Source organism: Marmota flaviventris, chromosome 17 (genome assembly GCF_047511675.1).
Source record: "Marmota flaviventris isolate mMarFla1 chromosome 17, mMarFla1.hap1, whole genome shotgun sequence".
In the NCBI taxonomy this organism is placed as follows: Eukaryota; Metazoa; Chordata; class Mammalia; order Rodentia; family Sciuridae; genus Marmota; species Marmota flaviventris.
The window spans coordinates 33314647-33335786 of record NC_092514.1 but is presented as its reverse complement, the minus strand read 5'-3'; the positions used below and the strand labels follow the sequence as shown (position 1 = coordinate 33335786).

At 34.2% G+C, this 21140-nt stretch overlaps 1 protein-coding gene across 1 annotated transcript in view; it reads left to right on the top strand.

Moving 5' to 3' along the window:
* Window positions 1-21140, top strand: part of Cpd (carboxypeptidase D) — a 72224-nt gene that overhangs the window by 41752 nt on the left and 9332 nt on the right. The window contains exons 8-16 of the mRNA XM_027924392.2: window positions 3561-3670; window positions 8198-8300; window positions 8955-9097; window positions 10584-10753; window positions 13061-13384; window positions 15156-15351; window positions 18357-18492; window positions 20062-20193; window positions 20991-21086. Coding sequence (XP_027780193.1) covers window positions 3561-3670; window positions 8198-8300; window positions 8955-9097; window positions 10584-10753; window positions 13061-13384; window positions 15156-15351; window positions 18357-18492; window positions 20062-20193; window positions 20991-21086 — 1410 coding nt within the window. The remainder of the gene's footprint in view (window positions 1-3560; window positions 3671-8197; window positions 8301-8954; window positions 9098-10583; window positions 10754-13060; window positions 13385-15155; window positions 15352-18356; window positions 18493-20061; window positions 20194-20990; window positions 21087-21140) is intronic.

The following is a 21140-nucleotide window of genomic DNA, read 5'->3' as shown; positions in this document are numbered from 1 at the left end:
AAATTTATACCTGGCACCTAGGCAGAAATGAGGAGAGCACAAAGCCCTTCCTATACCTGCTGTTTCCCAATTGTCTTCAACTCAAAATAATGAGCCAGGGTAATATATTTTGAGTGCTATATTTTGATTCCCTTCACTGCCAACTTAACAATTTAGAATTTTGAAAGATATAGGAAAAAGTAAGATTTCCTTTTTATAAATTTTGATAACAGTTTTTTAAAATTGTCATGAATTCTTGATGAACTATTTTAAAGTGAACAATTCCAGTGTCAATTAGTACATTCACAACTGAAAAATCTGTTCCAAAACACTTCTAGGACCCCAAATGAAATGCCATACCTGTTAAGCAATTCCTTCCCATTCTCCCTTCCCTTCAATGTTAGGTAACCAACCATCTGTTCTCTCTCTGTAGATTTATCTGTTCTGAATTTTTCATGTAAATGAAACCATACAATATTTATCCTTTTGTGTCTGGCTCCTTTTATTTATTTATTTTGTATTGAGGATTTTTATTTTTTGCTCTTATATCAAGGTTGGTTAAGTAAAAAAAAAATACTAATGTCACCTCTTCTAAGGCTCATTCTCATGGCTCCTATTATGTATTCCCTCCACTGAGAAATGTTTTGGATCCCCCACCTATGTGTACCCATAATTACTGCTACAAGGGTTTACATAGGATGTTAATTTCTATCTTTGCTGAGGGCAGAACACCTTGAAAGGAGATATTGTTTAACTTGTGCCTATACTAGGTACATTTGCTACATATTAGGCTCATGGGACATACCTTTAATTTTTAAGCACATGATGAAGCTCCTTATTATGAAAATCATATCTTAATCATCCTTAAATCACTTGCTTAGCACTCTGTCCAATAATTATTTGGTGAATGGATAAAATCTTTATAGACTCTCTTTTTAACAGACTCCATATTACAATTCACAGTCTTCCTTGGTACACAACCATCTTCAATGGAGAGAAATTCTCTATATTTAACTTAAACTCTGTGTCCTCTTTTCTTGTATTCTGCATAAATATTGAAAAAATGAAATTCTCTTCCTCAGGACTCATGGAGCTTAGCATGAGTCCCTTCTTAGCAGAATGGTGCGCTCTTATTATATTGTATAGAAGTTTTAACGTTCAACAAGACTTATAGGCTCTTCAGTCCTAGAAAGAATACTAGGCAAGCAAAATAGTTTTGGAATATTATTCACTGTTTATGTTCTCCACTGGAAAACAGGCTTTCTTCTTAAAATTAATAGAAGAGTTGATTTGGCTTTTCATTCTGTGTCATATGATAATGAAATCAACATTTTCATGAAAATAACATCATTTGGGAAATGTAGCACAAGTAAGCAGCTAAAAAAAATTGCTGTCAGCAGTAGTGAACTCTGTTTTCTTTCAAAAAGAAATAAAATTCTATTCAAAGCAAGTACATGCACATACTACATCCTAACTGTTTGCTATTCAGCAGGGTCAGAGACACTGTCATACAGCAATCTATACAGTTCTTATGACCAGGCTGATATGTGGTAACTTGGAATCAGTATCCCCCTGCAGCTTCTTCATTCATTTGACCAAGTTGGTCCATTTACCTATACTTTTATTTTTTTTTTTTTTGTACCAGGGATTGACCCCAAGGGTACTTAACCTCTAAGCCACATCCTCAGCCCTTTTTTTGTAGTTTATTTAGAGACAGGATCTCACTAAGTTGCTTAGGGCCTTGCTATGTTGCTGAGGCTGGTCTTGAACTTGTAATCCTCCTGCCTCAGCCTCCAAGTTGCCTGGCTAATATTAAGTCTTTTATGACCCCACTTTTTTTAAACTTTAGAAAATTAGCCATTTGAGCTGGGTGTGTTCGCACATGCCTGTAATCCCAGAGGCTCAGGAGGCTGAGGGAGGAGGATCGTGAGTTCAAAGCCAGTCTCATCAACTTAACAAGGCCCTAAGCAACTCAGTGAGACCCTCTCTCTAAATAAAATATAAAAAAGGCCTGGGGATGTGACTTAGTGGTTAAATGCCTCTAGGTTCAATCCCTGGTACAAAGAGAGAGAGAGAGAGAGAGAAAAGAAAATTAGCCATTTGAAAGTAGTGAATAGGAGTTGATGCTGATTTTTTTTTGTTTGAATTTTTTATTTGAATTTTTACATATGGGCCATGGATCCAAGATAAAATTCCATGTTTTTGAGAAGTTAAATTTTAGTCAGAAGAGGTGCTAAAGTATCTTGTTCTTGTTAGAGCTATTTGGGGTTTGAAAGAAAAATTTTTTCACCTTATTTATTTATTTTTTATATGGTGTTGAGGATCTGAACCCAGTGCCTCACATGTACTAGGCAAGCGCTCCACCTCTGAGCTACATAACCCTAGCCCAAGAGCACAGTTCTTTATACTGTTTATTTAATTTTTTTCCTGTGAATGTATGTTAGCATTTATTATTACAGGATTACTTCCTGAAATGAAGTTGAATATTCTATTCCCTTTATTCCCATTCCTTTAATGTAGCATATTAAAAAAGGGCAAAGATGAATGGATCAATAGAAGGTATAATAAGTGGACATGTGGACAAAAGAAAACAATGTGACTATAGGGAAATAAAAGATACAGTTCTGTGGAAGGAGAGTGAACATGTGTAGCTCAGAGGTTTTGCCTAAGAAATACCCTAACCACTTTACGCCTTGTGGGATGCTTGAAGGGAGTTGATATCCTTTACATGTTCTGAAGTATCACTTCTTTATCTTAGGTCAGAAGAAGTCATAACTCCAATTGAGTAATTTCTAGTAGCAGAATAGGAGAAATTTTTAGTTGTTGGGGGGAGAAGGGGGTCAGCGCTGGCTCTGCTTTCCATAAGATCCATAAGTCATTTAACTTCTCTAGTTTAGACTCCATGTCTCCAAAATGAGGGGGATGGATTAGTTGGATCTCAAAGGTCTCTTATTTTAAAACTCTATTAAAATGTCTAAATTTTACTAAAAAATTATCAAAATTTGCTCTATTTTTCTGGTCTTAAATATTATAAAAATAAAATTGTTTAAATTATACCTGTATACGTCTAGTTTCAGCTTTGACAGGTAAATTACAAGAGTAAATTCAGATAAATTCCCAAGACCTTTCTAGTGAAGGCACCTTTTAGGTATCATGCATAGCTATTTACCTTCTCACTTGCCTACTTTGATTTTTATTTAGGAAATTGCTGTATTTTTCCTTTTTCCAGGTTCCTAGGGATTGAATCTAGGCTTTGCACATTGCTAGGCAAGCGCTACCACTGAACCATACCCCTACTTTTTTAAAAAATATTTTTTAGTTGTCAATGGACCTTTATTTTATTTATTATGTGGTGCTGAGAATCAAACCCAGGGCCTTACACATGCTAGGCAAGTGCTCTACCACTGAGCTACAAACCCAACCCCCATACCTCTATTCTTTATTTTTCATTTATATTAATATTAGTCATGGTGAAATTTTATTGATTTCCCGTCTCTGACAGTATTGTGAAAAACTTAACTTTATCTTAATGACCCATCTTGAAACCTGTAACATGATGTATTTCCTCTTTTCCCTTATAGGTTCTTTGGTGGTTAACTACCCTTTTGATGATGATGAACAAGGGCTTGCCATTTATAGTAAATCACCAGATGATGCTGTGTTTCAACAAATAGCACTTTCTTATTCCAAGGTAGGTTTGTGTTTGAGCATCAAATGCTATAGAATTAATTTATTTAAAAAATGCTTTAAAATAGGTTCTGTAAGTCAAATGCTTTCTCTTTTAAGCCTTGCATGACTCCTTTCAGTCAGCCTTTGGCCTTTTTATTCTGTTTCCCATCTCACTTTTGGACATGCTATATGTGTTTCTCCATTAGCCTTTAACAGGTAATGTCTTTTTAGTTATGTTTTTTAGAATAGTACCTGGAATATATACATGCTAGTTTATTTCATTTGATAGACATTTAAGTTGTAAGTCCAGTAAATGAGGCTAAAGTGGAGGATTGATGAACTACAGGTCTAGAGCCAAATGTAGCCCACCATTTGTTTTTGTAAGTTTTATTGGCATACAGATACATAGTATATACATACTTTTATAGATTGTGTAGCTGCTTTTTCCTTTAACATTTGAAAATAAGAAATAGTCAGTGTAATTCACCATGTTAACAAACTCAAGAAGTAAAACCTTGCAGCCATCTTAGTAGATTTCAGAGGACAAACTGAGTAGTTGCAACAGAGACTTTTGGATCTGTAAAGCCTAAAATTTTACTGTCTTGCCCTTTACAGAAAAAAAAAAAATTGCTAATGACTGGTTTAAGATATTTTAAATCCTATAGTAGTATATAGCAGCAGAAGTTTCAGTGTCTTCTAAATTTCCTATAATGAACATAAATTTGTTTACCAACCAGAAATGTTAAAATTTGTGTGTGTGTGTGTGTGTGTGAAAATTTCATTTAAAAATATTTCGTAGAAAACATGTTCAAAGTTGGGGCTTGGGAAGGCATATTAATTTTAGTTTTGGATCTACTGATTTAGTCTGTGATTTATTAATGATATATAATGAAGATTATTACTGCAACTCTTTTAAAATCACAGCCTTTTATCATTCCTCCTCCTTCATCCTCTCTGAGTGAACATTGTGAGATTATTCAGAGTTGCTAATAGAAGAGCACAGCTGTGGATTTCACCTTAAGGATTTATTGCCTTCTGTTTGGGCATACCATTTTTTGGAAGGACACAAGTAGAGTAATAGCAGAAGAATGGATATTGTTTCAATCATTGAAATCCAAATTAAGTGATCAGATTCTGCACATATTCCCATCACATTCTGTGTTAATTTTCATGATTTTGCTTTTCAACTCCATTGAACTTTATGGTTCCTTAGCTTTTCTTTCTTAAGACAATTGAACTTTTTGATTTCCCTTTCTACCCAGCCTGGGCCCATGGATGTATCTTCAGTAATGGTCCTGGGGATCTTGTACACCTCTTTGATATATCTGCCTTCCCAATATCCAATCCTCAGTAGTTGCCACCATCCCGATAAGTATAACCCAGAATAGTCATAGAGTCATGGCAATTTGCTACACTCCATATGTATGCTCTCTAACCCCAACTGAGCCTTCAATCCTAGTTGGAAGCATTTCATATTTGGCTCTTCTGACCCTATGGTGGGTCTAAGCCTTCATCCTCTACTGTTCTAGTTCCACTCCTCTTACTCTCGGTAGATCACTTTGCATTGAGCTAAAATACAACTCTGAGTAACTTGGTATGAGTTCATGTAGATTCTGCCTTTTCCATTACTATTTGTGTGTGTCCTACTCTTATTCTCGTTCATTTCTTGATCGCACTGCATCCTGCCTTCTCTGAAATCTTAAGCCTTCGTATCTTCTATTAATGGGATAGGTGATCATTAAAGTCCCCAGTCTTTACTCACAGCCTTTTTCCCCCCCTTGGCTAATAAGCAGCTTACCTAAAAATAAGGTCTTCCATTAGCTTTAATAAACACCATAAAGATACCTTTCCATAATTTTTTATCCTTATGGTGCCAAATTTCTCAAATAATTTGGGGAGACTTCTAAGTGGCCAAAGACAGTAATGGATATGTAGCAGTCAATCTCCCAGAATTTTTCCCAAAATGATATAAAATGACTTTACAGCTACCAAAATTCTGCCCTTGGTATTACAAAAGATCCTGAAACTGCAAAATAACTGTGAATTTTTAAAAAAAAAATCAGGAAATCCCTACATGATCTGCCATGTGCTGGTTTCACCTTTATCCTAGCATGCAGCTTTGTGGTAAGGAAAAGCTGACTGTGAAAATCTATGGAGAAGACAGAGAGGGGGGCTAATGAGGGTGGACTTAAAGGTGATTTGGAATGACTGCACATTATATATGTTCTAGAGCCAAAAATATTAAAAAAGGAGCAGAGCAGATATGAGCACTGAAGTACTAGAAAGAGATTTCAAAATGCATACAACTTAAAGGAACTGGTGTGATTTAAAGGGATAAGCAGTTTAAAAGGACGAGTACATTTAAAGGGAAATCTTCCAAACTCATAGCTCCTGGTAGAAGAAGAAAAAAAAAAAAAAAAAGAAAGAAAGAAATAATAAGATGCCCTTTGGCAATTAGATGGTGAAGAGGAAAAGAAAACGAAAAAAGGGGTAAATGTAGAGTTTTACAAGTCAGAAAAAGACCTCTAAAGTCCAAGGCCTTATAATTTCACCCTTACCACCCAAACAAAAAATCACACTGAAGTACCTTTACTAATTATGAAAGAAAAGGGCATCATTAAACTAGGAATCATGTAAAATAGCCCAATATCATAAAAATGAACAAGAGGAAGATAAAGTTCATGAAAACTATTGCAAAAAGTCAGGAAATAAAATTTTACACATATAAACAAGGAAACCCTCTTATTACCAAAAAGCAATCAAGAAGCAGAAGAAAATTATAAGTTGGCACTCCAAATAGATTAATTATACCCAAACATGTATTGAGAATATGAAACAAAATCTTTACTACAAATAGTCAAAAAATGAAAACAAAGGAGGAAGGGGACAGACAGAATAAAAGAAAGTTGATGGTGTCCAAATTATCTATTTTTTTTGACATTTGTGCTTTTGGTGTAATATCTAGGAAATAAAGGTTATTCCTATTTTTTCCTAAGTATTTTATAGTTTTAGTTTATACATTCAGGTTTATGATCCATCTTGAGCTAATTTTGGGGTACAATGTGAGGAAAAGGTCTAGATTCATTCTTTTGCATGTGGATTTTCAGTTTTCTCAGTATTGTCTTTTTGAAAAGATTATATTTTGCCCCTTGGTTTGTAAAATAAGCCTCCTAGAACCATTAATATATCATGTCATCCATCAAAATAACACTTTGAAGAAAGTCAAAGTGTTATTCGTTACTGTCTTAGAACTGTGGTGTCCAGAGTTAGCTTTATACTAGATGATCCATTAAGATGCAAGAAGAATGTTAGATATTCTATTTATATTTTTAAATGTATGCTTTAAATTTAAAATTTTATCCACATTTATAGTATACATATTATAGAAAATGTATGACTGGCATTAAATAAACACTCAATAAGTAGTATTTATTATGATTATCTCAGTGATTATTAATTTATCCTCATTTCCACATTTCTGAAGCCCCTATCATCTATTGAAATGTACCTGTGCTGTGTCCTATTCTATTAGGTCTATAAAATTATATTTCCTCAATTCTAAGATGCCATCAATTGTAGTACAGATCATTGATTCAATAAAAGTTTTAAAACATAATATGCATATTAGTCCAATGGTACACTAATATATATATGTGTGTGTGTGTGTGTGTGTATATATAATATAATTAGATGAATGGATAGATAGCTATTGACGGAAACGTAGATAAAGATAGAGGCACAGAAGATCATTGTACAAGCCTTTCCTGGAAAACCAGAAAACAAAAGAGCATATGTACAAGCTGGGCACAGTAGCACATGCCTATAAAACCAGCAGCTCTGGATACTGAGTTAGGAGGATTGCAGATTCAAGACCAGCCTCAGCAATTTAGTGAGATCCTGTCTCAAAATAAAAAATAAAAAGGACTGGGGATGTAGCTCAGTGGCAAAGCATCCTTAGACTCAATCCCCTCCCTGCCAAAAAAAAAAAAAAAAAAGCAAAGCAAAAGCAAGCATGTCTACAATTGTTACCGAGTGTTATGAGATCACCAGCCTTTAATTGGTATATTAAATTTCTGGAAGGGGACTATTCATATATTTTAAATTTAAAAGGTTAATTCTCAAGGTGGTGGGGAAATGGGAAATTATTATTCTTTTCTTCACACTTTTCCTTTTTCTATTTCCAATAGAAAGAAGTGAATTTTTGATCATCTCTCAAATCTTAATTTCTTCCAGGAAACTTCCCTTGCCACTTTAGTAAGAAGTAATATTTCTGTCCTCTGGATTCCAGTAGCATTTATTTGTGTCTCCATGGCAGTTTTTCTTCCCCTTCATTGAATAAGCAATTGTACATGTACTGGATGCCAGACATTGGGCTAGATGCTGAGAACACAAAGACACAAACTGTAAAGTCTCAATGCTTCCTATGACCCCATCTCCTCACCTCCTACCCCCTTACATAATCTATTGTAGTCATTTTTATTATTTTCCTATGTTTTTTGATGGGGACACTAACAAATACAAATAAAGATTCTTTTTTCTCTCCCCCCAGGAAAATTCCCAGATGTTTCAAGGCAGACCTTGCAAGAATATATACCCTAATGAATATTTTCCTCATGGAATAACAAATGGAGCTAACTGGTATAATGTCCCAGGTAAAGATTACTAAGGCCTTAAAACTTGGACTTTCTACTTTTCTAATCTTTTTTAATTTTGAGAGAAAATCACTCTTTTAAAAAATATTGTTTAGCTAGGTGCAATGGTATATGTCTGTTACTCCGGTAACTTGGGAGGCTAAGGCAGGAGAATCACAAATTTGAGGCCAGCCTGGGCAACTTAACAAGACCCTGTCTTAAAATAAAAAATCAAAAGGACTGAGAATATAGCTCAGTGGTAGCTCACCCCTAGGTTCAATTCCTAGTACCCCTCCCACAATTGTTTAAATAGTTTAAAACATTCAAATAACCTTTTCAGCTATTTTGAATTTGGTGCTTTTTGACTTTTGAGCAAAAGTAATGCACTTTAACTTAATAAAAGTGTTGTACTTGACTTCTGGCTATTGTAAAGAACCTTACATTTACCAGTAGGAAGAATATAAGCTACACTTGAATTCTTCTTAAACATTAGAGTCCAGATGTTTTGCCTGGACCACAAGCATCAAAGAGCCCTCCTATGAGTGCCATTATTGTTTTTTAGCCAGTGCAGATCCAAAATGAATTTGGCTTTTTTACTAGGTACTCATCCTGCCTTTTAAGAACTGAACTATTTAGACCTTCAGAGTAACTTATTTTAATTTTTTTGTCCTTTAGGTGGTATGCAGGACTGGAACTATTTACATACAAATTGCTTTGAAGTAACTATTGAACTAGGTTGTGTGAAATACCCATTTGAGAAAGATCTGCCAAGGTTTTGGGAACAGAATCGAAGATCTCTAATCCAGTTTATGAAGCAGGTGACTATTCAGGAGTGAAGTATAGTTTCTTTCAAGAGCAAGAAGATTTTCGTGTGGACACATGGTTTTCATGTAGTGATTTTAGAATATATCCTTTTGAATTTCAGCTTGTTTTAGTGTATTTACCCAATCTTTGTATTCCAATTTATTTAGTACATTTATGTAGAAAATTCATGGATGCAAATAAGTTTATTTGTTTATAGGGAAAAACATTTAAAGGAAGTAATTAAATAAACGAGGTGCAATGGTATATGCCTATAATCCTAGCAACTTGAGAAGCTGAGGCAGGAGGATAGCAAATTTGAAGCCAGCTTAAGCAATTTATCAAGGTCCTAAGCAACTTAGTGAGATCCTGTCTCAAAACAAAAAATAAAAAGGATTGGGGATGTAGCTTAATGGTAAAGTGTCTCTGGGTTCATTATGCAGCTCCAAAAAAAAAAAAAAGAAATTAAGGTAGTGACATTTTGTTCCTAATAGCTAATGGTCACTTTACCCTGACCTTATCAAAGGCCAACATAAAGTGTTTGTCAAGTGATATATGGGTTATAGGGTAAATATTTTTATTCTTATTGCCAGTGATTTACTGTGAAATGATTAATTTCATTTTGTTTGGATATGCATGGTAACTTATAGGTAAAAGACTATAAGAAATATGCCTATGGTAATTAGGGTAATCTAATACATTGTACTAGTACTTTTCTATTTTAATCCCTAAGTGGCACGACATAAAGTCTGGGGGTAGGTACTAATATTTAAAAACATTTTATTCTGAAAAAATGTAAGACTAGTATATATTCAGAAAAGTTATAAGACTAGTATAATAAACACTCATTCCTACACCTAAATTTAACAATTTTTAATATTTTTCTCTGTTTGCTTTTTATATATGAAACTCATTTCCACCCAGTTTTGGTTAAACTGTTTCAGTATAAATTGGAAGTGTTCAGGTTTTTTACCCCAAAATATTTCAGCCTCTATCTCTGGTATATCATCTCCAAATGCCATAACCCATTACCAAAAATTAATAATAATTCTTTGATATTACCTAACACCTAGTCCATATTCAAATTTCCACACTCATCCCCAAAATGAATTTTATAGCTATATTTTTATATTGCATTTATTATTTCCTTTTACTTTCTTATAGTCCTTCCATTTTTTAAAAAAATGATGTTTTCTTTTTAAAGATGCCAAGGCCTATTTTCTTGTAGAATATCCTATATTTTGAAATAGAATATTCCAAAATTTAAACAATGTTATTTATATTTTCATGATATAGGTAAATCTAGCCTAGAAAAAATTGGCCTTTAGAGACTAAAATGTTTTGTTTAATGGGCATTTACATTTAGCCTTACTCTGAAATCCTAAATTCCTATTTGTTCCATTTGTTTACATTATTACAATCTGTTAATTTGGATATGAGCTCCCAAAATAATTAGATGATGATCTTTACCATTAAAATCTGGTATTCTTGTCCTTTATCCAGGTTCATCAAGGTGTTAAAGGATTTGTCCTTGATGGCACTGATGGCAGGGGCATATTAAATGCCACCATTAGTGTTGCTGAAATTAATCACCCAGTGACTAGTTACAAAAATGGAGATTACTGGCGTCTCTTGGTTCCAGGAACTTATAAGATCACAGCATCTGCCCGAGGGTGAGTGATGAATGCTTCAAAATTGAGGGATTCGGATAAGACAAACCTAGTTCCATTCTGGAGGATTATTTCCACAAAACGTCCTAGAGAGCCTGCTAAGCAACATAAAGTTTAGAGCTGGTTTCACTACCCCCTAGTGGCAAAGTGAGTACAGTAACTGTCAAGTATTAGAAATCTGTGGAATTACTTACCTTTATCTTTCTCCTCTGATTTCCTGTTCCCTGCTCAGATGCAGAAGCCATCATAAGGGATTTCCTTCACTATTAGTATCAATTCTGGAAAGTACCTGTTATAGAAAAAGAAAATACCCCTGTTCTGGTGCATACTGTAGTCACACTGTACTTTACATTGATTCTCTTTCAAACAAAGCCTTTTAAAACTCACACTCATTTTTTACTGTTACACATTTGCCTTAAAGCTTCAGTGAAATTTTCTCCTGATTGCAGGTTCTCTGAGGCCATTTTCAATATTTTATTTTTACAGGTTTTCTTTCACAAAGACTTACTTATTAAACTTTTTTTTTCCCTTAAAGCCTGGGTCTCACTTTTTGGCTCAGGTTAGTTTTGAACTCCTGGGCTCAAGGGATCCTCCCACCTCAGCCTCTCAGGTACCTGGGAATATAGATGTGTACCATCCCACCTGATGTAGGTTTATTTATTTAAAAAGAAAGTGAATTTATGACTTTTTAATTGAGGGGGGAAAAGAAACTCTAATTTTAATTTTCTTCTACAAATGACTTAGAATTGGAACCACTTGACTGTTTAATCTGAAATCTCTTATTTTTACCCATTATACCACTTTTCAAAATATTTCATGTTTTGATAAGTGTGTGAACTACCACAAGACAGTTCCCTCTGAGCTTTTTTCTTTTTTTTAATTCATTCTTTTTAGTTGTATATGACAGTAGAATGTATTTTGACATATTATACAAACATGGAGTGTAATTTCCCATTCTTATGGTTGTACATGATATGAAGTTACACTGGTCATGTATTCATATATGAACATAGGAAAGTTATGTCCGATTCATTCTTCTGTCTTTCCTATTCCCATCCTCCCTCCTTTCGCTTCATTTTCCTTTGTCTAATCCAATGAACTTATTCTTCTCTCTCCACCCTACTTATTGTATGTTAACATTCACATATCAGAACATTCAGCCTTTGGCTTTTTGGGATTATCTTATTTTCACTTAGCATGATGGTATACAGTTCCACCCATTTACCCATAAATGCCGTAATTTCATTCTCTTTGTAGCTGAGTAATATTCCATTGTGTAACCAGTAAAACTCCACATTGTGTACAACCACAAGAATGGGGAGTTATACTCCATGTGTATATAATCTATCAAAATACATTCTACTGTCATGTATAATTAAAAAGAACAAATAAAAAATTTAAAAATATATTCCATTGTGTGTGTGTGTGTGTGTGTGTGTGTATATATATATATATATATATATATATATATATATATATATATATCTCACATTTTCTTTATCCATTCATCTGTTAAGGGCACCTAGGTTAGTTCCATAGCTTCTGGCTAACTTATTTCTGAGGAGTTAGTTTAAAGGCCCATTAGAGTAAGGGTAACTTTGTGAAGACATCAAGACACTTATAGTTATTGTTACCTTTTAATTTTTTTTATTTTTATTTTTTTTAAGAGAGAGGGGGGGGAATTTTAATATTTATTTTTTAGTTTTTGGCAGACACAACATCTTTGTTTGTATGTGGTGCTGAGGATCGAACCCGGGCCGCACGCATGCCAGGCGAGCGCGCTACCGCTTGAGCCACATACCCAGCCCTACCTTTTTATTTTTTAAAAGGCTTTCAAATATCTGATGGTCCTTAAATGGAGGAGTTAGAACCTTACACTAATGAGTAATGAGGTCTTTTCTGTTTTTCTTCCTTTTGGCAGTGTTAGATTATAACTAAAGCAGTAGGGTATCTGAGAAGTAGGGCAACAGTGATGTGTTTGGTGGTGAATGTTCTTAAGCTCTCTATCTTTTCCACCCACATACCCCGATGGCAGACAAGTGAACTTAGATTCTAAGAGACATGGGTGTCATCTACTGCAAGCACAAACTTTTATTTGAAGTCATATTTTTAATCTTAACTCATTCATATTTGACATGAATGTCTGTTTTTTTTGTTAATGTTTTAAAAATTCAAATTATCTCCAAGTTAAAAACTTGATTCTTTTGGAAAACAATTTACATTATTCCAAGGATTCATGTGTCCTCCTTTCCCAATACTTGGATACTCCAGCTGAAGAAGCATGGCTCTGATCTGTCTGCTTTATTATAGGTATAACCCAGTTACTCAGAATGTGACTGTCAAGAGCGAAGGTGCTATTGAGGTCAACTTCACACTTGTTGGATCCTCAACAGATGGGAACAAGGAATCAAAGAAAGGAAAGGGGGATAGCACCAGTGCTGAAGATGCGAGTGACCCAACTACTAAAGAGTTTGAAGCTTTAATTAAAGACCTTTCAGCTGAGAATGGTTTGGAAGGCATTATGTTAAGCTCTTCCTCAAATCTGGCTCTTTATCGATACCATTCATACAAAGACTTATCAGAATTTTTGAGAGGACTTGTAATGAACTATCCACTTATTACAAATCTTACCACGTGAGTGTCAACCTTCTTATTACTGCCTTTTCTTTTTTCTTTAAGAGGTTTTATTCAGCATCAGCCACCTTGAATGGGTCTTATAATTTATTTAGACATATTTGGGAGCTAAATGTACAGAGAGCTGGAGTTTACTTATTTTGCAACAGATAGTTGATGGAGATCTTTTAAACAATGAATCTATGAGGAACATTGGAGGAGAATTATTTGTTAGATTAGCAATGTATCACCCTGAGGCCTAAGAAAATGTAAATTTACTTTTCCTAATGAATGCTTAATTTTAACTGATTTCAAACCCTTTCTGCTTTTCAGCTGCCATTCACATACTAACTAAATATTATTTGGTTTGTTTTATTTCACTAGTGACAAGGGAAGGAATTTGGAACTATGAGCACACCTGTTAGGACCATGTGTAACCTTTTTCTCAAATCAGAAAATGAAGAGATTACTATCATTTCCTGTACGCTTGTCTTTATTTACAGTCAGTTACCTGAAACTTTAGATACATATTTGATTGAAGCTTCTTGGAAAAATATGTAGTACTAGTTTATGTAAAACTGATAACTTTGAGAGCCTTTTTCCTTCTTTTTATGGCACTTCTCTGCATTACCTGTTTTACTATAGGTCCTCTTCTGGTCTTGTTACAGTTAACTCCAAAAATGTTTCCATGATTAGTTGATTCTTATGGTTTGTCTGCTGTGGGTGGGGCCTTCATGTTTTGCTTTGAGCTTATAGTTCTCTTTTGCATACCTAATTAACATTATCTAGCCTTTTTTTTTTTTTAATCTCTCTTCATTGGTCCTTTTAATTTTACCAGAAAAGCTTCTGAAATTCTGATTTATACTGTTTGTAGATACAAAGTGTGATGTTTACTTTGGCAATACCAATTACCTCCCTTCCTTGACTAATTCTTGAATATTTCTGCCTTGTTCAGGTTTTAAAATCATCCATCTTAGTGCCATAGAGAAGGTATAGGCTTTCTTATTTTAAAATAATCCCCAAATTTGGCATTACTTTGCTATCTATTTAGCTTACATTTTTTTAAAAACTTTTATTTCAAGATGTGCTTTTCCATTAACTATTTCCCCCAAATGGGGCATACCTGATGGTGGTGGGGGACAGGAGTTTTAGGTAGAACACTAGTCAACAGGCAGTATCATTGAATGACATCGTGAGAAGGCAATAATCTTTTATTCTAATATCCTTTCTCAATTTAATGTTAGTACATTTTCCTGTCTAACTCTAGCAAATCTCCTCTTATATAAAAGAAAGAAGGCCTTAAGCTCACAGCTCTTGAGCAAGCAGAACATTTCATTGTTTTGTTTTTATTGAATTATTTTTATTTCAAAACTGATGTTGTACTTACAGTAGAGTATAAATTGTCTTATTTACATATATATGAATTTAAAAGGGAGGTTCTCTACATATATTTCAATATTTCCATAATGAAAATTTCAGTGAGTTAACTTAAAAGACATAGATCATAGAAGATGGGACAAATGTTGTGAAGATGGTAGAAAAAGGACCAAATTTGGAGGAATGCTGAGTGAAATCAAATTCCTTCTTTAATCTGATACTGTTTTGCTTGTATTTGACTTTCTTTGGTCAAGGAAACCAATTTTCCTAAGGTTTTCTGACATAATGACTTTTGCTGTAAAGACTTTTTTAAAGCCTTTTTATGTTTTATTTTCATTTTTATTTTAAAAATACATAAATCAGTATTAATATTATAATGCTTGCTAACTTGCTTTTTGTTTCTGGCCTTTGAAAGTTTGGGACAGAGTGCTGAATATCGTCACATCTGGTCTCTTGAAATCTCCAATAAACCCAATGTATCTGAACCTGAAGAACCAAAGATTCGTTTTGTTGCTGGTATTCATGGAAATGCTCCAGTTGGAACTGAACTGCTTTTGGCTCTGGCAGAATTTCTCTGTCTGAACTACAAAAAGAACCCAGCTGTTACTCAAGTAAGAGATAGTCTGTTTTGACATGCTTTCAAAGGAAAAAACTACCTGGGTGCAGTGGTGCCTGCCTGTAATCCTAGCAATTTGGGAGACTGAAGCAGGAGGATTGTAAGTTTGAGGCCAGCCTCAGCAATTTAGTAAGACCCTGTCTCATATTAAAAAAAAATAAAGAATATAAAAGTCTGATGATGTAGCTCAGTTGTACAATTCCTAATCCCAGTGCGGGGGAGGGGTGGGGGGAAGAGTTCAGTGACATGGATGTCAGGATGCCATTTAAAATTTTTATGTTTCTTAAATTAGATTTTACACTGAGTACATTGTGTTACTCTTTTAAAAATGAATGATCTTTGTATATGCTCATTGTTAATAGTATCTTTCCATTCTTTTCTTTTTGTGGTGCTGGGGATTGAACTTGAGGCCTCACACGTGCTGGGCAAGCACTCTAGCTACATCCCTAACCCTCTATTATATATCTTTGTATATATTAAGAGGCAGAGAGGAAAAAATTCTAAATGTTGGCATTCAGTTCTTTACTCCTTTGTTTAAGCCAAGGTACCCTTCTAATTTTTACTTACCGTTTTATATGTTCTAACTAGAGGAACTTCCACTTTTAGTTGCTTATAACTAGAACATTATATTGGAAAATGTAGTAAAAGTCATAATTTTTCTTTTGATGTAATACATAAAAATTGTTGGACATACTGGCTGCTAAAAGACTTTACAAAAGGTGGTTTGGCGTTGTCTGCTTTAGCCATTAAGGACTACAGAAAAGAATTTTGATTCAGGTGCTTAGTCATAAGTATAAGGAGCCTAGTTTGGTATTGTCTCAGGGAAAAGAAGGAAAGAGTGCATTATTCTAGAAGACTCATTAATTGTCATTGACTTTAATGAATTTAGGAAAGGGAAAAAGAAGTAGTATTTGTTGAATATATACTGTGTTCAAGGTACTATATATTAGATACTTTACATATATCATTAATTTAATTCTTAACTCTGTGACAATGATTATCTCCAATTACAAATGGAAACTGATTTAGGGTATTTGTTAACTTATAGTATATGTTACAGTTAGTTGTTGGTAGAATTGGATTTAAACCCAAGCATAGAGTCTATTTTGGTGTCCTTTCTTTGTCCTGTAAGTCAATAAATAAATACATACATACATACATACATACATACATACAAGAGTGTCTCACTCTAAAGCCCCATGGTTTTCTTGTAACATACTGCCTTCCCTAAAAAGAAATTTTGCAAAGAATCAATGTCATGATCAGGATCAGAAGCGACCTGTATAACCAGGTAAGCTGAACTTAAATCAGCCTTGCAAAAATTATTTTACCAAAAAGTCCATTGATGAGTTGCGGATAGTATCTCAAAGATATTTTTTCTTTTTCTTTCTTTTTTTTAATGAGAGCATATCTAAGACAGTGGTTTTCAACCCTGCTATGTGATAGGAACACCTGGGGAGGTTTTAAAAAATATCAGTGTTTGGACTCTGTCCCCAGAGGTGTCAGTATTTCTTTAAAAACTCCTCACATTCCCAGAACCTTCAACCCCGCCCCCTCAAAAAAAATCTACTTAGATTTATGTTGTATTGTTCTGTTTGTGGTACTAGGGATTGAATTCTGAGCCTTTTGCACGCTAGGCAAGCTCTCTACCACTAAGCAACACCTCTAGCCCATGTTATTCATATATTTAACCATATCTGTGACCTACTGGTCTTATGGTTATAAGAGATGATATATCTTAGGTGAACCACCTAACTGAAATTTCAAAACTCCTAGTTTATGAGAACTTGCCTTACTGATTTAATTGGACTTGAATAGCACTCATAAGTTGAGATCACTTTAGAATGCTTTTGTCTTGAGTTAAGGCTCAAAGTACCCAGAGAGTCCCAGTGGCTCAGGAGGCTGAAGCAGAAAGATTACAAGTTCGGGGCCAGCCTCAGCAACTTAACGACCCTGTATCAAAATAAAAAATAAAATAAAAAGAGCTGAAAGAACTGGGGATGTAGCTCAGTGTCAGGGTATTTCTGGGTTTAGGGACTGGGGTTGTGGCTCAGTTGTAGAGCGCTTGCCTGGCATGTGTGAAGCCCTGGGTTCGATCCTTAGCATCACATATAAATAAAGAAATAAAGTAAAACATCCACTGGGAACTAAAAAATATTTAAAGAAAAACAAAAGTATCCCTGGGTTTAATCCACAGTACCCCCCCCAAAAAAAAAAGAAGAAGAAAAGAAAAGAAAATATATACATACCTGGTAATCTGCCAGTGGTAAAACACAGGTTTTACTTTAAAAAAACAATCTTCCCCAGGTTATACTTTAAAAAAACAATCTTCCCCAGGGAAGAGATTTATGAACGAATGAATTAGAGTCTCAAATATTTTTAACGTATAATTATTACCAGAGTAAATAAGTCAAAGATCACTTATTCTGATTTATTGTTAGAAATTTTAGGTTTTGTGGGGCTGGGGATGTGGCTCAAGTGGTAGCACGCTCGCCTGGCATGCGTGCGGCCCGGGTTCGATCCTCAGCACCACATACAAACAAAGATGTTGTGTCCACCAAGAACTAATAAATAAATATTTTTTTAAAAAAAAAAAGAAATTTTAGGTTTTGGGTTGTAAAACAAACATTCTGTGTTCTAATAACTCTGCAATCGTAGCACAAAAATAGTCACATGTAAACAAATGGACATGATTGTATACCAATAAAACTTTACAAAGGATAGAAGGCAACAGAGTAGATTTGGGGTGCAAGTATTGTTTTCTGACCCCTGTTATATGTCATCAGGAGATCCCTGGGAACATTTTACATAGTGGTTTTTTGCTTCTTTTAAAATTTATTTGGAGCAAACGGAATTTTATTTTACTTTAAATTTTTTTCAATTTAAATTCCTTTTAAATTAACTGTATTTAAAATGAACAGTGAGACTCTCTATTTGAGGCACAGGAAAGTATCTATTGATTATACATGAAGCTAATAAACTTATTGATTTCTGTTTTAGCTGGTTGACAGGACCAGGATTGTGATTGTTCCTTCTCTAAATCCAGATGGGCGAGAGCGAGCGCAAGAAAAAGAATGTACTTCAAAGATAGGACAAACAAATGCCCGTGGAAAAGACTTGGATACAGATTTCACAAGTAAGACTACTTTTTACACCATTAAAGTGCTTTGGAGATAATTCTCTTTCTCTTTGCTAGGAGATTGGTTGATGCCATTTTGTTGGTTGGTAATGGAGTACTTTCATATCTAAGTTATGATTGCAAGGTATAAATAAATATAGACACCCAAAAAACATTTTGAACTTTTCTCCTTTTTCATATGCAAAAGTAATTCAAGTTTTTTAAAATAGAAATTCAATCAATATCATTGGGGTATTTCATCACTGGCTGTGTTGGATGTGTATTCTGTCCCTCTTCCCTTCCCTATATGTGACTTACACACACATTGTCATATGTGGATTTTGAGGAACCTGTTTTTTATTTGCTTGAATGGGATTGTCAGCTCTATGTATTTTTACTCTGTAACTGGTGATTGAACCCAGGAACGCTCTACTGCTGAGCTGCATCCCCAGCTTTTTAAATTTTTTTTTTTTTGTGATCCTCCTACCTCAGCTTCCAAGTTGATAGGATTGTAACCTTTTTCATTAAATATATGATTAACATCTTTCTATTTAAGTACTTATAGACCATTTTCACCATTTTTTCCACATTTTTTATTGGTGAATTATAGTTGTACATATTGTTAGGATTTATTGTTACATATTCCTACATGCACACAATATTACAATATAATTTGGCCAATATGACATTTAATTTATGGCATTGTATGCCATTAATATATGGCAGTTCTTTAGTTTATTCAGCCATTTTCTATTGGTGGATATTTAATATGTTTCTATTTTTTGCTTTTACAAACAAAAAACACCTATTTTTTAAAAATTTTATTTTATTTCAAAGGTAGGTGGTATATTTTCTAAGTTGGTATTGTTTTTATTGTTGTTGTTTGGTACTGGGGATTGGACAGGGGAACTTTACCACTGAACTACATCCTTAGCCCTTCTTATTTTTAATTTTGAGGCAGGGTCTCTCTAAGTTGCTGAGCCCCTCACTTACTTGCAGAGACTGGCCTCAAACTTGCAATCCTCCTGCCTTAGCCTCCCCAGTATCTGGGATTATAGGCACCCACCACCATGCCTGTCCCTAAATTATTTATTTATTTAATTTATTTTGGTACTAGGGATTGAACTCAGGGGCACTCAACCATTGAGCCACATCCCCAGCCCTTTTTTGTATTTTATTTAGAGAAAGTGTCTCATTGAGTTGCTTAGTGCCTCACTGTTCTGAGGCTGGCTTTGAACTCCTCCTGCATCAGTCTCTCTAGCCACTGGGATTACAGGAGTGCGCCACTGTGCCTGGCTTCCCTAAGTTACTTTTAAAAGCAGGATATGCACATCTTTTTTCAGTAAGAATTTTCTTAAGCTTGTTTAACATAATTAATTATACACATTATCCTGAAGTATGTAAAACTCAAAGTAACCTACCTTCTAGAATGTGTATTTCTTATTTGAGATAGTAGTTTATGGAGAAATAAGTATTTACAAACTTCGTAAGTCAGCATTTTGATTGTGTTCAAGTAGAGAATAATTTTCTGAGATACACTAAAATTTAGAACTTGGTATTTTATATTTGATCTTTCTTTTTTTTCAGATAATGCCTCCCAGCCTGAGACTAAAGCCATTATTGAAAATTTAATTCAAAAACAAGACTTCAGTCTTTCTGTTGCTTTAGATGGTGGTTCTGTGCTAGTCACATACCCATATGACAAGCCAGTACAGACAGGTATGTTCAATGTTATTTCACATATATACTTTTTAAGCATAGGTGGAAATTCCAAGTAAAATAATGTTCCTTCTAAATTTTTTTAAATGATGAGTATTTGACCATATTCTATGATGAAATAGCTAACCCAAAAAGATTGTCTATGTTATATATAATATATATATATATCAACAGTTCAAACAGTTACTTGAAGATGATAGTTCAGATTTATGAAGATATAGCTTAGAGTCTAGCCGTCTTGTTCAAACATCTGTTCAGTTCAGTATATGATCATTTACTAGGCAATTATATGTATAGATATTCAGAATAAAAATGCGAAAACAACACAATACCTGCCATAAGAAACTCTTGTATACAAATCAAATATTAACAGTATAGAATTGCCCTCCCTTGCTTTCAACCTTGACTGACAGGTTGCAATTTTGTGGTGAGTTGAACAGTTGCTTGTTTGTGCTGTTTTTAGTACATCTTATAAGGGACATTGTTATTGGAGGCAGTTTGTGCTGTTTTTAGTACAACTTATAAGGGACATCGTTATTGGGCTGCAGTTTGCCATACCAAAACAAATTTGTATTTTAGCCTGTAACATAACTTCACCATTAGTACCTTTGAATGTAAGGATGATGATTATCTTCTGTGCCTGATTATCTTGGGCTAAACAAAACCATGTAACTAATTGTAACTCCTTAGTAAGCTTCAGCATGTTGCAAGATTTATTAAAAGAAAATGAGTTATATTTATGATACTGGATTTGGACAAAACTCTTTTAGATTTCTTATGATTTTTTCTTTTTATAGTGGAGAACAAAGAGACTCTGAAACATTTGGCATCTCTTTATGCAAATAATCATCCATCAATGCATATGGGTCAGCCCAGTTGCCCAAATAAGTCAGGTAGATATTTTCCATACCCTTTGTTACTAATTGTTGTTATGGTTGCTTTGGGGA